Genomic DNA, 16,733 nt, shown 5'->3' with positions numbered 1-16,733 from the left:
GGGACGGGGTGGGGGACGGGACAAACAGGAGGAGTTAGACTACCAACTCCGACCTGCCTTGGAAGTTAGGTCCTACGTTTAGTTTACACCTCTGAAAAACCTCTTCACCTTAATGCTATGGTAGAAAGATACCATCATGCTGGCTTATAAATATTAGAAGTCCTTTAATTTAGCCACTGTAATGGAGAAATACTGTATTGATGTCTCCTTCTGCACTACCAGTCCTTGAAGTCTGAAGCTGCTATTGTCAAGTATATGAACCAACTCACTCGGACCAGTATGTGTTTGCTTTACCTATGTTGGTGTCAGTTCAAACTGTTTATCATAATCATGCGGGGCCCAAACAAATCTTAAACAAGGACCTAAGACAGTTAGCTGCTTAAGTATATGGGATCACGGTCTTGTAATTTACATTTGCATTTCACTGAAGGACAGAGTAACCGATTAATGCAAGAGAAGCCAAAGGAATAGAGCGCTCAAATATGTATCATGAGATGTATGCTCCACTTTCATCATGCACTAGTATACAGAATATTACAATTAGAGTAATTTTGGCTTCCATGTCTTCAGGAACTGAAAGTTATACTTTGAAGATATTAATACACATGTATCTATATTAGCCTCAATTTTTTAACTAGCTGAGAAAAATTAGGCAAGTTAAAGAGTAACTGCACTCCGTTTTTCTTCTAGTTATAGTGTCTGTGTTCCAGGAAAGCACAATACTGGTTTGCTCAATGAATTAATCAAAAGGGAATATTTAAAGATAATTTCACTGAAACAAAACTTCCTCATTCTGAATATATGCTTAGAAGAAGCAGCCAAATTTTAGTTTGAGTATTCAAAGACAAAAGCTAATTTCAGAAGAGGTTTTTGGAATTAGGAGGAGACAGCTGTGAAGCTGGCACATACTGTAGGAAAAAAGTTGGTGCACAAGCTACACAATTGCTAAAATACTTTCTACTAGAAAAAGTTAAAAGAAAAAAGCAAAATGATGAGTTCTAAATGCAATGCTGAAGAACAGCTCTTCTAAAACTGTTAAATAATCTGTAATTGCCATCCTGCACAGTTATGGTTGAATTTCTCTCTCTAACGTTTATTCTGAAGCTACTGCAGGGGGATATTTGGAATACAAAAAAAGGTAATTGTATACTTATCTAGAATACAAAGACTTAAAATTTTGAAGTGGGATAAATAAATGAAAATACATTTTCTATGTACCTGTGCACAACACAACTACATTTTGAACCAAGGTGCCATATAGTTACTACTGATGGCCAGAACCCAAACAAAAACCCCACCTTGCTTCTAAATGTAGGTCGATAAAATTTCATGAATTTATGTATATTTTTAGAAAAGGTATAGTTTCCACAAAACATCATGATCATGCTAACATGGCAAGACACTGAATATGAGGATTAGCCCCAAAGTGCATACCAGTCTTTTTACAGAGCAAACCAAATTATTCAATTCATTATTGCTTCAATACAGTAAAATGAAATTTTCTCTGAGGAAATAGCTTCTTGTGGAAGTTCCATGTTTCAAACGGAACCACTGTCTATCCTCCAATGTTATGTAAAAAACCACTATTACTGTGTTTAGTATTGCAGTACTTTTGCCCTTGACCCAAAAGAGGAATAATATATTGTGTTTCCGTCAACAAGATTACTAGATCATGAAAAAGATTTCTTCTATTTGCAACATAGCTTGAAGTATCATATTACGGTGGAATAGCTGTGCTTTAAATTATAACGTCTAATTAAAAGCCACCAGTTATTTTAATGCAAATCCATGAGGTTAATTTTATCATCTCTTGTTCATATGTTAGAGTAGATTAGCATTCTTAATGAAGACCTCCTAACAAAAAACCAGTAGAGGTATCAAAATGCATACTAGTCATACAGCAACCTATCGATGTTTTCTTAATAGAGGACAGAACTATGGGTTACCACTTTCCAACTAAAGTATACTGCATAGTCTTGAAGCAAATGAAGAAGAACAAGGAACTACTACTTCAAAAGAAAGATAGTAACCTTTCAAAGAAGGAAGTGGGGCAAAGCTATTGCGGGTGAAAAAAGCCCAAATTAATCTAGTGTATGCTATAGTATTATCCCAAAATTTACAGCTGATCTAGCAATCAGGGTTAACCTCCCTTTCCTTAGAATAGATGGTAGCTGTCACTAAATGGATTTAAAGTCTTTTAGACATAAAAATCTTTGGCAAAAAAACCCCATGCTAGATCAGTAAAGCTAAGAGCTACCACACAAACATCAGGCTACCTTTTCTACGGCTAGGAAACCAGCATATGGTCTCTCGCTTGCAATTCCAGATTGTAAACATAGCTAAAATGTCACGTCAAGCCACACTGCTTAAATTTTTTCCTAACTGCTTAAAGAAATCCAGCTGAATTAGAGAAAGCAAAACCAATTGCTAGAGGGCAACATTATATGCTAGATGAGGCAGGTCAAGCTTATGCTGCTGAATCCCCTGCATCTGCTGATAGGTATGCGAAGAAGCTGCCAAGTGTTTTCTGCCAGGCTCTGCGCTGACCCCGCTGCTCTCCTTTAAATGAGACTTGATTGACTGCTATGTTGATGGGAAGCACTAAGCTGAAGTTGCTTATTCTTTGTTGTACACCGAGAGGGACTGATTATTCTTGTCGCCTACTGTGCTGAAGGAGAGCAGAAACGAGATCACAACAATTGCTCATGACGGGGGAGCAGCGCTCCTGCTTGCTTCGGTCACGCGCTGGAAGAATCACCTGGAGCCTGGATGCCTCGGGAGCAGCTCTGCAGCACCCGTGACGCTGTGACGACAACAGCAGAAATCAAACCTCTCCCTTGCTTAAATCCCAGCTAGCAGAGAGTCACCTCCCTTGCTCCATAGAGAGACAAAAGTCAAGAGCCACAGTGTTCCTGCAGGGCTTCATAAACAAGCCACACTTTCTTCAGCACAAATTCAGCGATAACATCTCCTAGTGATCAAGGGTGAAAAATGTGGACTTGAGATTAATTTCAGTCTTTGCATCCCTGCAACCTCAGATCCACAGTTGGCTGGGTTTAACATATGAAGCCCAGCAAGACCAAGTTTAAACTGGGTCTGCTCCTCCAGTGTATATGAACTGAGAGTAAAGATGGTCTGTCACAAAAGGTAGGAAAGTGGATACAGGCAAACACTGTGCTATGGAAAGTTTATTCACATTTATTCACTATAGCTCATAAAAATAGGGTTGCTGCAGAAACTGAATGAAAAGACTGCCCTGCTGCCAATGACCTCTCCCATTCTCTTGGCAAGACTAACTTCCTTTTCACTAAAAGTAAGTTTGCAAGTGGTTCTACTGTTGCTATTTTCATCATGATTCATTAAAATATGCATAGAATTAAAATTGCCTGACAAATTGATTCTACAATAGCTCAAGTGTCTTTAAAGTATAACATTATATTGATGCGTTTCAATTATTTATGGGTTGAGGCACTCATTCCATTGATTTTGGGGAGAAAGAGCTCAGTACCAACCCACAATTAGATCCTAATTTACAGTTTGAGAACAGTTGGTCTTTGTTGATTTCACATATGAAAAGCAACTCCTCTCAAATTGGACAAACTCACTCTCTGTGCTCTTTAATGCTAATGACACAATATTAGTTACAGCTTCATAAAGCATACATAAAACTGGCTGTAAAGTGTGTGTGAAGAGCGTGCTAGGATATGTTTTATGAACTGCACTGACTAATGCTTGGGAAAAGCAGCCTGAACAGAGCTCACACTCCCAAGAATGAAGCTCCGACACTTAAACCCATCTGGAGAGGCTTTCAAGGTGTCTCCATGATATGGACCACTTCTTACTATGTACGTTGCCTACAAGGCACCTCTGCCTTTTTCATTTGCACCAACAGCGACAAACTTTCCTCTTTGCAACAGCAAGACAACAGCAGAAGCTTCTATGCCGTATCTGCTGGCATATGAGAAGGATGGGGGCCCTGAAGGAAGATTTCGCTTAAGTGCAGCAAGGGAAGCAGAAGCAAGGGACAAGGCTCTAATTTACTTGGGCACTTCTACATTTAGAAAGAAGCAAGCACTTTGCATGGTGCAGCTCTGTCAGACACCAGTCACACACGCACAGAGACAGTCTCAGCACCCTCTGTGCCCCAGGAGGGCTGTGGTAGAAATGCACTGAAAACTTGCGTCGGTAACGGCTTACCCTCACCTCGTTTGCAGAAACGTGTATTTTACTCATAGTGGCCCAAGGTGGGCAATTTTAGACTTGGGAAGAACAGGACAATAGCGTTTCACTGTCAGCTAGCAAGCGTATACATTTCTAAAGGATTTTAAAAAGGTGACTTCAATAGTTTGCCTCATCTCTTTTGTATTTTACATTCATATTATTACACACTATTTTCCTGAAAGCTAAACATCTTAACCTCTTTGAAATGTCAACCTCAGTAAAGAAACAGGCTCTACCTAATTTGTCCTCATTTCCACTCATCCAAAATCCCATTAAAGTCAAGTGTTCTTTTTTTTTTCCTCTCTCTCTCAATATTCATTTGCCAGCAAGAACAGGGCGTTTTATCCCCAGGTGGTGAAAGCTCACATATGGAAATACATTTAATTGGTTTAAAGATTTAAACATAATCTCTTCCCACCCCCTCCTCATTGAAATGGCTCTCTAATAACTGAGCAAAACACTCTACGCAGTTATATAAGACAAACGCACAAGACTGTGTTGCCAGCCTTAGAATGAAACATTTGCAAGTGATTTCGGCGAAGCATTAGCGCTTTTGATTAGCGAGTTTATCTGCACATAGACCTATAGAACAGAAAAACCTAAATGAAGTAACTCTTTTTCCCAAAGCATCCCCCCGGGCACCCCTCTCTCCCCAGTGCGTGTGATGAATCGTAGCCGGCAGCCCCCCGCTCTGTACCTGCTCTGCCAAACGTCGGCACCACGGTTCAAGAGAAAAGGGTGCTGCCACGTGCAAAATGGGGGGCTCCGCTGGCACTTCAGTCAGCCCCAAGCATCCCCAGAGGCAGGGAGTGGGAAAGCAAGGGGAGATGAAAGGAGCCAGGCCAGATGTTTTCTGCCTTGTTCTCAGCTGCCCCAGTCGCTGCCTTTTTGCCTCTGCCTCCTGCACGTTCCAACTCCCTTCTTTTCAACTGTAGCCTTTAATCTCGTATTCTGCCATCATCCCCAGCACTTATCGGTGAAGACATAAGCACTGTGGAAAAATGGGCATCTATCTTACAGCGATTTACATCATACGGAATTGTACTTATTAAAATAGAAATACAAGGATAATTCATTCCAATATGTATCATAAGAGAAATGTGGCATTTAAAAATATTACCATGGACTAAGGTAAAACTTTTAATTTCAAAGTTTAAAATGCAGTTATGTTAATAACTACAAAATATCATTAAAAACAAATTTTAGAAATGAAGAACTCTTTCTCACTCCACGTTTTCTTTTTTTGGGCAATGCATTCCTATACCCCCCCAATACAACTCATTAGTTAAGATCACTTTTCTGCATAGGTACTTCTAACTTCACCTAATTTTACTGAATTACTAATTTATGGAGAAATATTGGAAATGGGTATCTAACAGAAATCATTCAAAATGCCTAATCACTGCTGCTAATATAAGAGACCAAACCAGCTAGTACTACCTCCTTCTTTCAGCTGAAACTCCCTACCCTTCTGCAACAAATGCCCATGAAAACCTACACGCATACCTTTTCTGTGTTACTTGCTACTTGTGGCAGTCAAATTTTATTTAATGTTACTTTAAAAACAACACAATCCTTCTGCTTCCATCCACATCATACCACAACAACCACACTTCACAGACAGACATCCACAAAGAATTTTTATAATAGGAAAGGGGAAGGGGAGGGAATTCCATGTGCAAATTACAGAAGCCAAGGCATAACAATGCTGCAACTTAGGATATTTTGCTGTTTGGAACATTTTTTGTTGTAAAGGGCAAACATGCAAAGCAGCAGGATCAGTTTTTCAGCCCCAGGCCAAATTCCCATGAATTTACCTCTGACAACCTCTTCCACAGACTCTGTAGTTGTGGTAGTAGTGGTTGCAATACTGGTAGTTCTTTCAGTTGCCTCCTCATACTCTTCCTCTGTCTCTTCTTCAATTTCATCACCATCATCATCATCGTCATCAGCATCATCATCTTCCACAACAGTTAGCTCCTCGTCTTCCTCTGGTTGTTCTTCTACTACCTTATCCTCGCTAAATAAATAAAATTATAATGATGTGTTAGCAACAAAATGATTTCTAGGTAACAAGAGAGAACATTTTATTCAGAAACTGTAAGGACAAGAAGTTACTTGTTTCTCCATCTTCACCCTCCTACCCCCACCCTTTAAATAAAAAAGAAACAATCAGGGACTCTGGAACATCCCCAACGAGTAAGAAGTCATAAATGCTAAAAAACCAAAAAAAGTCAACTTTACTAATGCAGTGAGAAAACTAGCAAGATGCCAGACTGGAGCTCCTCCTTTTACACAGGGATGAGAAAAGAATCCCCACAGCAATACCACACCTCTGTATTTTGACAGCTGAATAACACTCCAGACACGCTTGCTCCACACTGCTGTCAACAAACTAATTTTTATTTTCAAAGAAGCTCAAATTAGCCTTGAAAGCCATGCGGTTTTGCCGATGAGGCTGCTGTCTCGGCCAACGCGCCCAGCCGTTCATCACAGCAAGCTCGGCTCAGATGCTCTGCCCTGCCAACGCCGCTCTACAGCTGATCTGTCAGGCCCCCCTAAAAGACCCGTGGTACCAATGTGTGTTAGGATGGCAACACAAGCACCCCTACACTCACAAAGAAACCCCAAACTACTGGGCTGAACAGTGTTATCCACTGTAGTGCTTTAAATTAACAGAGCTGCCTAAAATCCTCAGGATTTCATCAGTCTGGGACAACAGGAGGGAACAGTTCACTATCAAATGCATTTGGTGGCTTAATATGTCAAGAATTTTCTGGGATCTTAATTCTGAGTGATACACAGGCAACAGGCCACAAAATGTACACTCAGCTACTGCTATTGTTGCTTTTGAAAGGCTTCCTAACCCAGTGCCCAGCTGTGGCAAAGGCTCAGGTTTGTTAATCTGATCTTCTACTTGAAATTCACTACTAATGAGTAAATGATCTTTGAATATTCAAACATGCAGTGATTTTTTCTGTCACCTTCATACACAAGTCACTTTGCATCGTTTTCATGGCATCACATATGCTTGAACAGCCGTTTATGTGAAGTTAACAACTTCTCTCCTTCACCTCATTTCAGAGACCAAGACTGTAGTATTTCATTTTATATTAGACTGCCTACTACAATTTTGAAACTGAACCCAGAACAAAAAGGAGACAGTATGATTTTTCTTAATCAAGTATTAAGAAGTTAAAAAATATATTGATAAAAATGTTGTATGCCACAAGCCTGACTCTACTAGGACAAAGTTAAGTCTCTATACAAACAAGAATTAATCTCCTGTTCCTTTCTCCACAGAACATTTGGCCTCTAGAAATAGAAGAGAGACTTAAAGTAATAATGAAGCTTTCAAGCCCAGCTAAGTTATACAAATGAATGTGGTAACAGCTAACTTGCAGAGGAGTCTGAATAAGGGATGACTTAATAATGGGAGAAAGACTGAAAAAGGGGCACAAAACCAACTGGGTTCTTCTTTTGATTTCTTGATGTCAAAGAACTGGCTTAGAAATTTCACCATCTCCACTGTGTGGTTCTCCCCTTACCATTGTAATTTCAGCATGTCCAAAATATTCTACTTTGATTTTTAGTGACTCCTTTCTGAACAATAGTTTTCTTCTGGTTTTATTTTTCTTACCAAGTATTTCACCTTTTTATGAGCATGAAATAAACACTGTATGTACACCATCACCTTTCAACTGCAAGACTGAGGTGGATTTACAAATCCAGTACCTGTTTCTGATCTCCAGGTTAAGGGGCTTCTAGTCTTGGCTGGGTACAGACATTTACACTAGGCATGCTGAGTATAAGACATGTAGATTCTGATCCAGCGCATCAGACACCGTATGCCTTTCAACATTAAAGCAAGCTGCTCTGTCTTTCTCTCACCTATGCTACAAACACAGCACGCTTTTTTAAAAGTGCAATTATTTCTCCTCTTCCTTTCACATGAATGATTACTCTCAGATATTGGCAAGCTCATAAAGTCAAAAAAGGACAACAAAAACAACCTAATGAAACCAACAAAGGAAAGTCAATTAGTCACATGGAAAGCCACTTCAAAAATAATTTGTATGCGTACATCCAATATACATCTGGTTTTAGCTACGTAAAAGCAATCAACTCAGCTATGTCAGTCCACAGCATTTTGCTGATAAATTCTCAGCATCAAGGCCAAGCTTTTTTTAGAATTTTTTCATTTTTTAATTGTATTTTTCTTTTATTTACTTTTTTTTTTTTTTTTAGGGGGCATGATGGTGAAGGGGGCAGGATGAAAGAAGACAAATCTCTGTGTGTATTGGTTGGCTATGCCCACCATTATGCTGGGCCTCGGTTTCCTCTCCAGTAACTTAGCAGAAGTAAATGCCTAAGGGTAGCCCCCACCTGCATCCCCTTTATGACTTGCTGCTTGCTGAAGAACTAGACAACTGAGAAGGCAAAAAAAAATGCCTGAGGTCATGGAAGACTACAACAGTTTACGGGATCAGGCTCCTGAAAATATTCTAAAAAGCTTGCACAAAAATGTACTGGAATATTTCTTCTACTGTTTTGATGACTCCTAGAAATAATTGTATTTCTGCTAGTAACATCTTCTGCAAGACTCAATTATAAGGGTAGTATTTCACATGACTATTTTATTGCAAGTTTCAGGAAAAAGGAACAATGAAAACAGAAGTGGTTTTGCCTTAGATTTAGATATCTAAATGGAACTGAGAGTCTTGCCATATACTTACAGAATTAACATGACTGAAACTGGGCTTTAGAAGGTCATTTCCCTATTTAGCAAGTTTTTAAAATTCTCCTTGTACAGAAGTGTGAGGCTACACTCAAGTTCTAAAGAAGCACTCCAGGCTTTCTCTAAAAGTAATTATTTTCCCAGTTGTCTAATTTATTTTATTTTTATTTATACAAAGATGAGTTAGTCTCTTCCCCTATTAGTACTGTCTTCCAAAGAGAAGGGGATGGGGAGATGAAGTGCGTTATGTTCTCTTAACAAGTTTCTTCTTGAATGAAGCCAAATACCAGAAACTAACTGGACTAGCATTATTCTGGTGGTTTAACCATGCCCACCTACACCACACAGTATCACAGACCGAACGGCACCAATACACAACAGGCAGGGACGGTGTTCTAGCAAGCCCTAACGGTAACAGCAGCAAGTTTCACATTAGATATCAAGGCGACCTGCTAAGTCACACGCTCTGAAGAGTCGATGACAGTAACCACGCTCAGCAGTGCAAACGGGAGACGACCACATCTTCTCAAGAGGCCGTGGTTATGACAGATGTGAGAAAATGCCAAGTAGTCCCTTAGCAGCGCTCCTCAGGGGTCTGGGGCCACGGGGAAGGAGGGGGTCCCCCAGTATTTGTCAGTCATCAGGGGACTTTGAGCCTCGTGCTTGAAAATGCAGGTTTGGTATAAACAATGCTGCATCTTGATGTGCTTCTGTTGCAGACAAAGACAGTGGGTGGACTTCACATATTTTCAGTATTGGCAACAGTACTGCATCTTTTAAGAAACATGAAAAAAATATGCTTGGTTTTGTTTCATTGGATTTAACCACTGTTATCATCCTGGCTCTTCTTCAAAGAGTGTACAATCGAGAGGGATGACAGAGAAGAGAGAAAGGAATGAACTTATACTACGACATTTGGAATAAAGCATCAACTTCTCAAATGGAGGCAAATACCTCCCTGTTGCACAGTCTGCAGAGCTCTGTCTCTCCCTGTCATGCTCAAGGCTCTGGTACCATTTTGCATTTCTCAATTAGCACCACCATAGAGTTGCTTTCCCACATGGTGTGTCTAACTTCTGCATACCTTTCATCACAGTAATCAATTTAAATCCGCTGTTTTCAAACAAAGGTTTACTACCAAATGACTGTGAATACTGATATTTTTCTCAGAAGTCTTGGAGTTTTATTTGATATATGTCGCAGGTATGCTTACTTGCTGGTATTATTATCACATTTTACTTTCTTCAGTAAACAAGTATGACCCAGTCTTGCTTCTCCTCAAATCATGACAACTTGACAGCTTTTTCTGTACATTCCCTTGATACTGTCCCAGCCAGGGTTTTATTAGCACCACAGACTGCAGCATCACATTTACCAGAAATCGTTGACATTTCGCTTTAGCTTAGTTGTGCCGGTGACAGGATTTTTCAAAGGCTGCTCAAAAAAATTACTTAATACACTGAAAAGTTCACAGATTTGTAAAGCCATATTATCATCATCTGAATTTAACAGTTCAGCAGTAAACAGCAGAGGTAAATTGTTAGGCTTGAACGCAGTCATGAAAATATTTGCAACCCCCCCATTAGTATAGCTCAAACTCCCGGCAGTGGAGACTTTTGGGAAGCAGGGTCGGCACCTTCCTGTCATGGTGGACACAGAGGTCATCATGGCTTTGAACCTTCTGCTTCAGCCTCCCCACATAAGGATTATTAAAATCCATTCCCCCTATCTTGGAAATAAGGCTTCCTTCTAACCTCCAACTAGCACACTGGGTCATGAATACAAATCACCTCTGCCCTATGTGTGGTGAAACAGGTTATTTGAAGTTTGGTGGTTTCAGCTCTATTTCCGATGCCGCAGACACGCCGGGGCCCCGGACAGCCTAAGAGGTAATTGGTTCCACTGAGTCAATCAGAAACTACCGACCACTCCAGTGGGCATATTTCTGTTTTTAAAACACATACCACTGTACAGCTCCTGCTAGTATACCCCTAAGCACACAGTTACATGTTTAAACCACGGGTCTGTAATGTATATCTAGTAACTTCCTTTTCTCAATCCATCACTGCAGTAAGAGCTGGCACCAAAGTATTATTTATTCACTTCACTCAGAAGCATGCATCGTCCTGTTACTTTGTCAAGATAAAACTGAAGGAAAGGTAAAGAAAAGTGAGTTGAAGCGAACTATGCTACCTCTTGCTGTTCGAGAAATAAGGAAACATTAGTAAATGCAAGTTTCCTTTCTGTATTCTAATAACATGCAACAGGGACAGAGGCAGAACACAGATGACAAGAACTATGAGTTTTCTTTCCAATGGTAATTCAGAACTCATGGAGCTGCAAGCATAAGCTACGTTTTAAGAAGAGGTTTCTGTCTGCAACTATTATCTTCAGACAAAAACAAGGTAAAGCTTTCAGTTTAGGGTAACAAATAACTATGGACTAATTACTGGTTTTGGGAAATAGCTCATGTTTTCTGGAATAAAAGCTACATCCAAATGGATGTATCTAAACCATGATTTTGCCAAGTAACTTGAACAAAAACATACACTCCACCAGTGGATGAAAAAGAATGAAACGGTGTTCAAGGCACATGTTTTAATATCTGGAAAGATTAGTGTTCTCTACACTTCACAACTATATTTTATTGCAAATAGATTCCATCCAGACTGTGGTTTTTACCAGCCACCAAGCCTGAGCGAATAGCTGGGCGAAAGCTAACTCCAGGAGAGAAACCGAATCAGCAGTAGCAACAAGCCACCGCCTGCCTAGAGAGACCCAGCCACATACACTGGCTCTAGACAGCAGTAGGAATTAAGATAGGAGAAGCAGCGGCTGCACCTGAGTTGCAGCCTGTGCTCTTTCAGCCTAACAGGCTGAGCTGATGGCGATTTATGCATCCATAACCTTTACTACTGCAGGTGCCGTCATCCCAGTTTCCAGCATCTTGTGCTTCAGGTTCCCAAAAGCACAAAAAAGCCCCACCCCTCTATAGCTTCTACACTTCCCCAGGTGAACTTCAGGAAACATGTGATGGGACTTGACTGCCAGCCTGGGTCTAGCTTTGCTTCCAGCAGAAGATTAATGATAAGCACAGATCCATATTTACCCCTGTGTACAGGAAGGCTCCAGAGCACAGAGTTCTTTAATTGTGAGAGTGGGAAATAGCCAGATCCAGCTGTGAACCTCTACGTGCCTTAGAATTAATGCCTTAAATGAAAACACAAAGCAGAAACACAAGCAAATTTCAAGAGTAGGACACACGCTTGGAATCCAAACAAGAAGATGAGTGTATTTGAGGTGGCCTCATTACCAGGCTTTTGGTTAAAAGCAAATCAGAAAACTAACAGGCAAGGAACAAAACTCTCCCTCAACAAACCTGCACATCAGAGGCCTGGGTATTTTCCACCCAACGTTTTTCCAAACCTTGCATGCTAGAACAAGTTCTCCTGACCAAAGGACAAGATTTCTCAGGAACCGTGTTTGATCCCACCACTGCATTCCTCTGAATGGTGTCGCTAATTAAACACATGAGCCAACACAGGAACTACTTAAAGCTAAAAACTAAGCCCACGGTGCGCTTTGGGACATGAGCACCCACCTCACTGTACCTTCTGTTATTTAACTTTGGCTTTGGTACAGTAGCTGACATCAAGACTAAGTTGAATAGACTAACTATGTGAAACTGAGTATCCAGGTAGCACATTTAAACAAGAACTACCAAAGTAGTTTTGCATGGGGTAGAAGAGAGGAAAGGAAGTCAAAACCAAGTGTGAAATGAAGATTTCAGCATTCACCTTTAAAGTATAAAAGTAGGGAGCTATACCAAAAAGGTCTATTTTCCTGAAGTATGGGGGAGGTCGGACAGCAGGACCAGAATTAAACTGCACTGCAGTTGTGAGATTAGGCACGGAGCCAGTAAAGAAAAGGCTTATGCCAGACCTCCAGTCTATGTAACTGATCTTTTAAATGGCTTATTGGCATCATGGTCTGGAAAATTACAGTGATTTACAGAATTGAAAGTCTGACCCACAAGGTACCTCAGCAATAATATTTCTGGTCTGTCTGTTAAAGTGACCACAAAAGCACAAACTGCTTAAAAACTGCCTTGGTTATTGTCATTAGAGTTGAATTACACTAGGTTAGTAAATCAGGTATCTCACAAGAAGAAATAATGTGATATTTGGACACATATAAACACCTATTAAGACACAGTTGAACTTTTAAGAATGGGCACCTTCCGTTGCACAGCAAGCCAGGATGAGCAATTCATATTGCCTAGCATTTTTCAGACATTTTGTCACTTCTAGTTATTTTCTGTTTCATTTTCCTTTACTGAAGAGGTTGCAATTATGTTTATTTTCACATTTCCTAATAGGAAAAAAAAAAAAAATTCAAACAAGCTATTTCAAGTAGTGTCACACAGACTGTTTCTGAGTTTTTAGACCTTATCAAACAACTTCAGGCTGTCTATCTCCTTTTACTGTATTTTTTTAAACATTTTATACCAAACAACACCAAAAACGTGCCTAGTTTCCTTAACTTTGATAAAAAACAAGGAAAGTTGCACTAAAAATCTTTTAATCTAATTTTTAAATGGAACATTTATAAAAACCAGACATGCATTCATCTTTTTCCCATAATTAAACAAGAAGGTATACTTAATATAGTTCGAAATTTCTTTCCACAGCTGACCTGCTTAAAAAGACAGGTGTACAAGGTAGTACGTAACATTTGATCTCGTGCATTCGCAGACGGTACCTGTTGACTGACACGCAAGAATGCTTTTTCAAGACTGACCTGGTTTTCTCTCTGAAACAAAGCCTTTGCTGTCGTTACTGTTCTGACAGTTTTCTTCGGAAGATGGGAGGATTTAGCAGGAAGTATGTCATTTTTAGAGAGGGAGAGAGTAATAATATATTTAACCCCTATTCTTTCTCACTTTGGTTACTTTTGCTGAAGAGAAACTTAAAAACTAGAAAAGTAAAACACATCTGCAAACGCACAAAATCAGTCTGTGAGCCTGACGACAATAATTAAATATTAAATTCAGACTCCTGACATCAGAAATGCATTAAGACTGAATGTGATGGAAAAAGGCAGAGTGAAAGTCACCTGCGCAGCCCTATTTCAGCCAGCTTGAGAATCAGCAGAAAAATCTGGATCTGTTACAACATGTTTGTTTCCACAAAACTTCTGCTGTACTCAGAATGGACTATTCAGTGTCTCTCTGTCCAACCTGCTCTCCTACAGCTTACCTGAGGCAGACAGTGTGAACTCTGTACCAAACCAAGTCCTTGCCCTGTTCGTGCAATTCATCACCTTGGTACCCTCACACAATGACAACACTGTAAAACTGGAAGAATAACTTTGTTTTATAATTGGAAACGCAAACAAAAAAATACCAGAAGCATGTGATAACTCTGGATGTTCAATTTAAGACACTGAATAATGTTTTTCAGAAAATGGGCTGTCTTAAACTTTTTTAACACAGCTGCCACCAGCAGCAGCTACAAGAGGCCAGGACTTCTGCAGAACAGAAAAAGGAGCACCTTTTGTACCAAGCTTTTTATGGTGGCCACAGCATGCCAAGCCTAGCAGAAGGCTTTCATGGCAGAAGCAAGCATAGATCCAGTTGTCAGGGTCAACAGCTTACTGTTCTAGCCTTTTCTTCTGCACTCAGGTCACAATTTGAGTGTTACTTTTTTTTCTCAGCAGTGATCAAAATAGAGATCCCATGTGAAGAACCAACTTGTCACCATGTCACCAAAGCCAAAACATTTCCATTCAAGATTAGGAACCTTTTCTGTCAGGGAAAAAAAAACCTGTATGTTTTTGCTGTTTCATCCGTGTATTCAAAGGGTGTCACCTTTGTTAGAAGGCAAAGAAAAAAAAAGTACTTACTATGGAAAAAGTACTTACTACTCTGTGCTGTTAATAGCACAGCCTCACAAGATAGCAGAATTTTTAAATTTCCACAAACCATCCCAATTTCGACCTCTTATTTCTAGTACAGACCACAAAAACTACTGTTAGATATATCACTGAAAGGTAAAATAAAGCAGAAACTGCTGTATAACTTTATGGAGGGATATCCTGCTACACATCCACTGGCACACAGTCATGCTGGTGTGACAGCACGTGTTGAAATACCCAGCTACAGATTTCTCACTTCCAATTTTTTTTTTGCATTATAAATAGCACAGCGCTTGAAATGGGATGGTATATATCACGATGTCACAATAATGTCTCAGAACATCTTGCAAAGATCAGAAGGGTTTCTTGAGTTGATTACTACATGAACATATATAGGGAACCTTTCTCTCCCACATTTCAGTTATCACAAGTCATTACAAGCGACAACTTAAAATTTTCACTTATAAAGTTTTTGCCTATTATTTAAGGAAAACATGGCAGCTGATGGCTCTGTTTTGTGAGGTCAAAAAAATGTAATCCTTCTCTTTAAGTCAACCTTCTACTAAATGCGCAAGTTTGATGCCACTAACCTCCTTAAACAAGCTCAACATTCACTTAAGTCATATAGGTAGCCTGCACAGCTAGCAAACTGCTTTCATCAGGGGGCCTGAAAGCCTGGCTGTCTTCTACTCACCACTTCCTCAATTAGATTAATTCTCTCCACCCATAGCCTCATCCATCACTTCAGTTAATGCTTTATACTCAAATGGTGATTGGATTTGCCAGCTCACCATCACTGTAATTACCTCTCAAAGCAACATGGTGTTTCATGAATTCCATTCTAACTTTACTTGTCCTAAGAAGAAATCCAGTACTAACCAGTCTTTCTAGGGTCATTAACAGTCTGGTGCTTCTACGATTTCTCAATTTTCTTTTAATAACCTCCACATTAAAAAGGAAAAAAAGAATTGCTATTAATTAAAAATATACCATGAACTATCTGAATATTAAGTAAGAGCCAACATGAGAGAAAAACCCAATTAATGCAAGAATGTGACACAAAATATGCTAATAGCATATAAAATATGCAAATAGGACAAAATACTCCTGGAGTTATTCAACATAAGCAGTAATATCATGCCTACAATTTGGTGATAACTTAGTTTAATTTATAAAGAAAAGCAATTCGGTTTATCATTAAAGTATTTACAAAAACACAGAAGTTAGATCAGATTTTTCAATTCCATTTCAATTTCTAACAGTTCTACTACAAAAATCAGGAAGACATGAACTTCCGACCAATTTGCTGAAATATTATATTGCAAAAAACAGAACACCTTCCACACTTTCTCTCCAAATGAATTCAGTTTCTCTAAAACACCAATTTAGCGATGGGACAATTCACATAGTGCAAAATTCACCTATTTCAATAATTGGTGTTAACCTATACTGATAGCAAACTTCAGAGGAGGGGAAAAAGGCAAGAAAAACTAAGCAAATTTGTAATTCCTAGTGTTGATTTTAGGGCACTGACTCCCAATTAGGAACAATTTATGTTAGGACAGCTGATGGGAACACTGCCTCTGGCTGCACCCCTCCTGCTCCTGTCTCACGGATGAGTGAGCTCCCCACCAAGCAGACCCTGAACCACTGCAAGAGGCATACCACTGCTGGCACAAGGGTCAGTTTTCCTTAAATTTTCAGGGGTATGAACAGCCTACAGCTCAGTCTGCACAGTATGGAAAAGGAGAAATCTTTTTATCCATCCAAATGCAAGTCATTTTCCGCTTCTCAGTCAGAACCTGCAGTACAGACCCTTCCGTCCCGCTTCACATCTGGTTCAGCTTTACTAGCTCAA

The 16,733-nt window shown here is 39.7% G+C and overlaps 1 protein-coding gene across 6 annotated transcripts in view; it reads right to left on the bottom strand.

The window, feature by feature from the left end:
• APP (amyloid beta (A4) precursor protein) overlaps positions 1-16,733 on the bottom strand; it is a 182,739-nt gene that overhangs the window by 90,939 nt on the left and 75,067 nt on the right. For all 6 annotated transcript variants that reach the window (XM_010297079.1, XM_010297077.1, XM_010297078.1 and 3 more), the window contains exon 5: positions 6,039-6,241. In XM_010297079.1, the coding sequence (XP_010295381.1) occupies positions 6,039-6,241 (203 nt within the window). The remainder of the gene's footprint in view (positions 1-6,038; positions 6,242-16,733) is intronic.

The sequence above is a fragment of the Phaethon lepturus genome, unplaced genomic scaffold (genome assembly GCF_000687285.1).
Source record: "Phaethon lepturus isolate BGI_N335 unplaced genomic scaffold, ASM68728v1 scaffold8941, whole genome shotgun sequence".
In the NCBI taxonomy this organism is placed as follows: domain Eukaryota; kingdom Metazoa; phylum Chordata; class Aves; order Phaethontiformes; family Phaethontidae; genus Phaethon; species Phaethon lepturus.
Note: the sequence above shows the minus strand (reverse complement) of the source record. Positions and strands in the feature narration are given on the sequence as shown.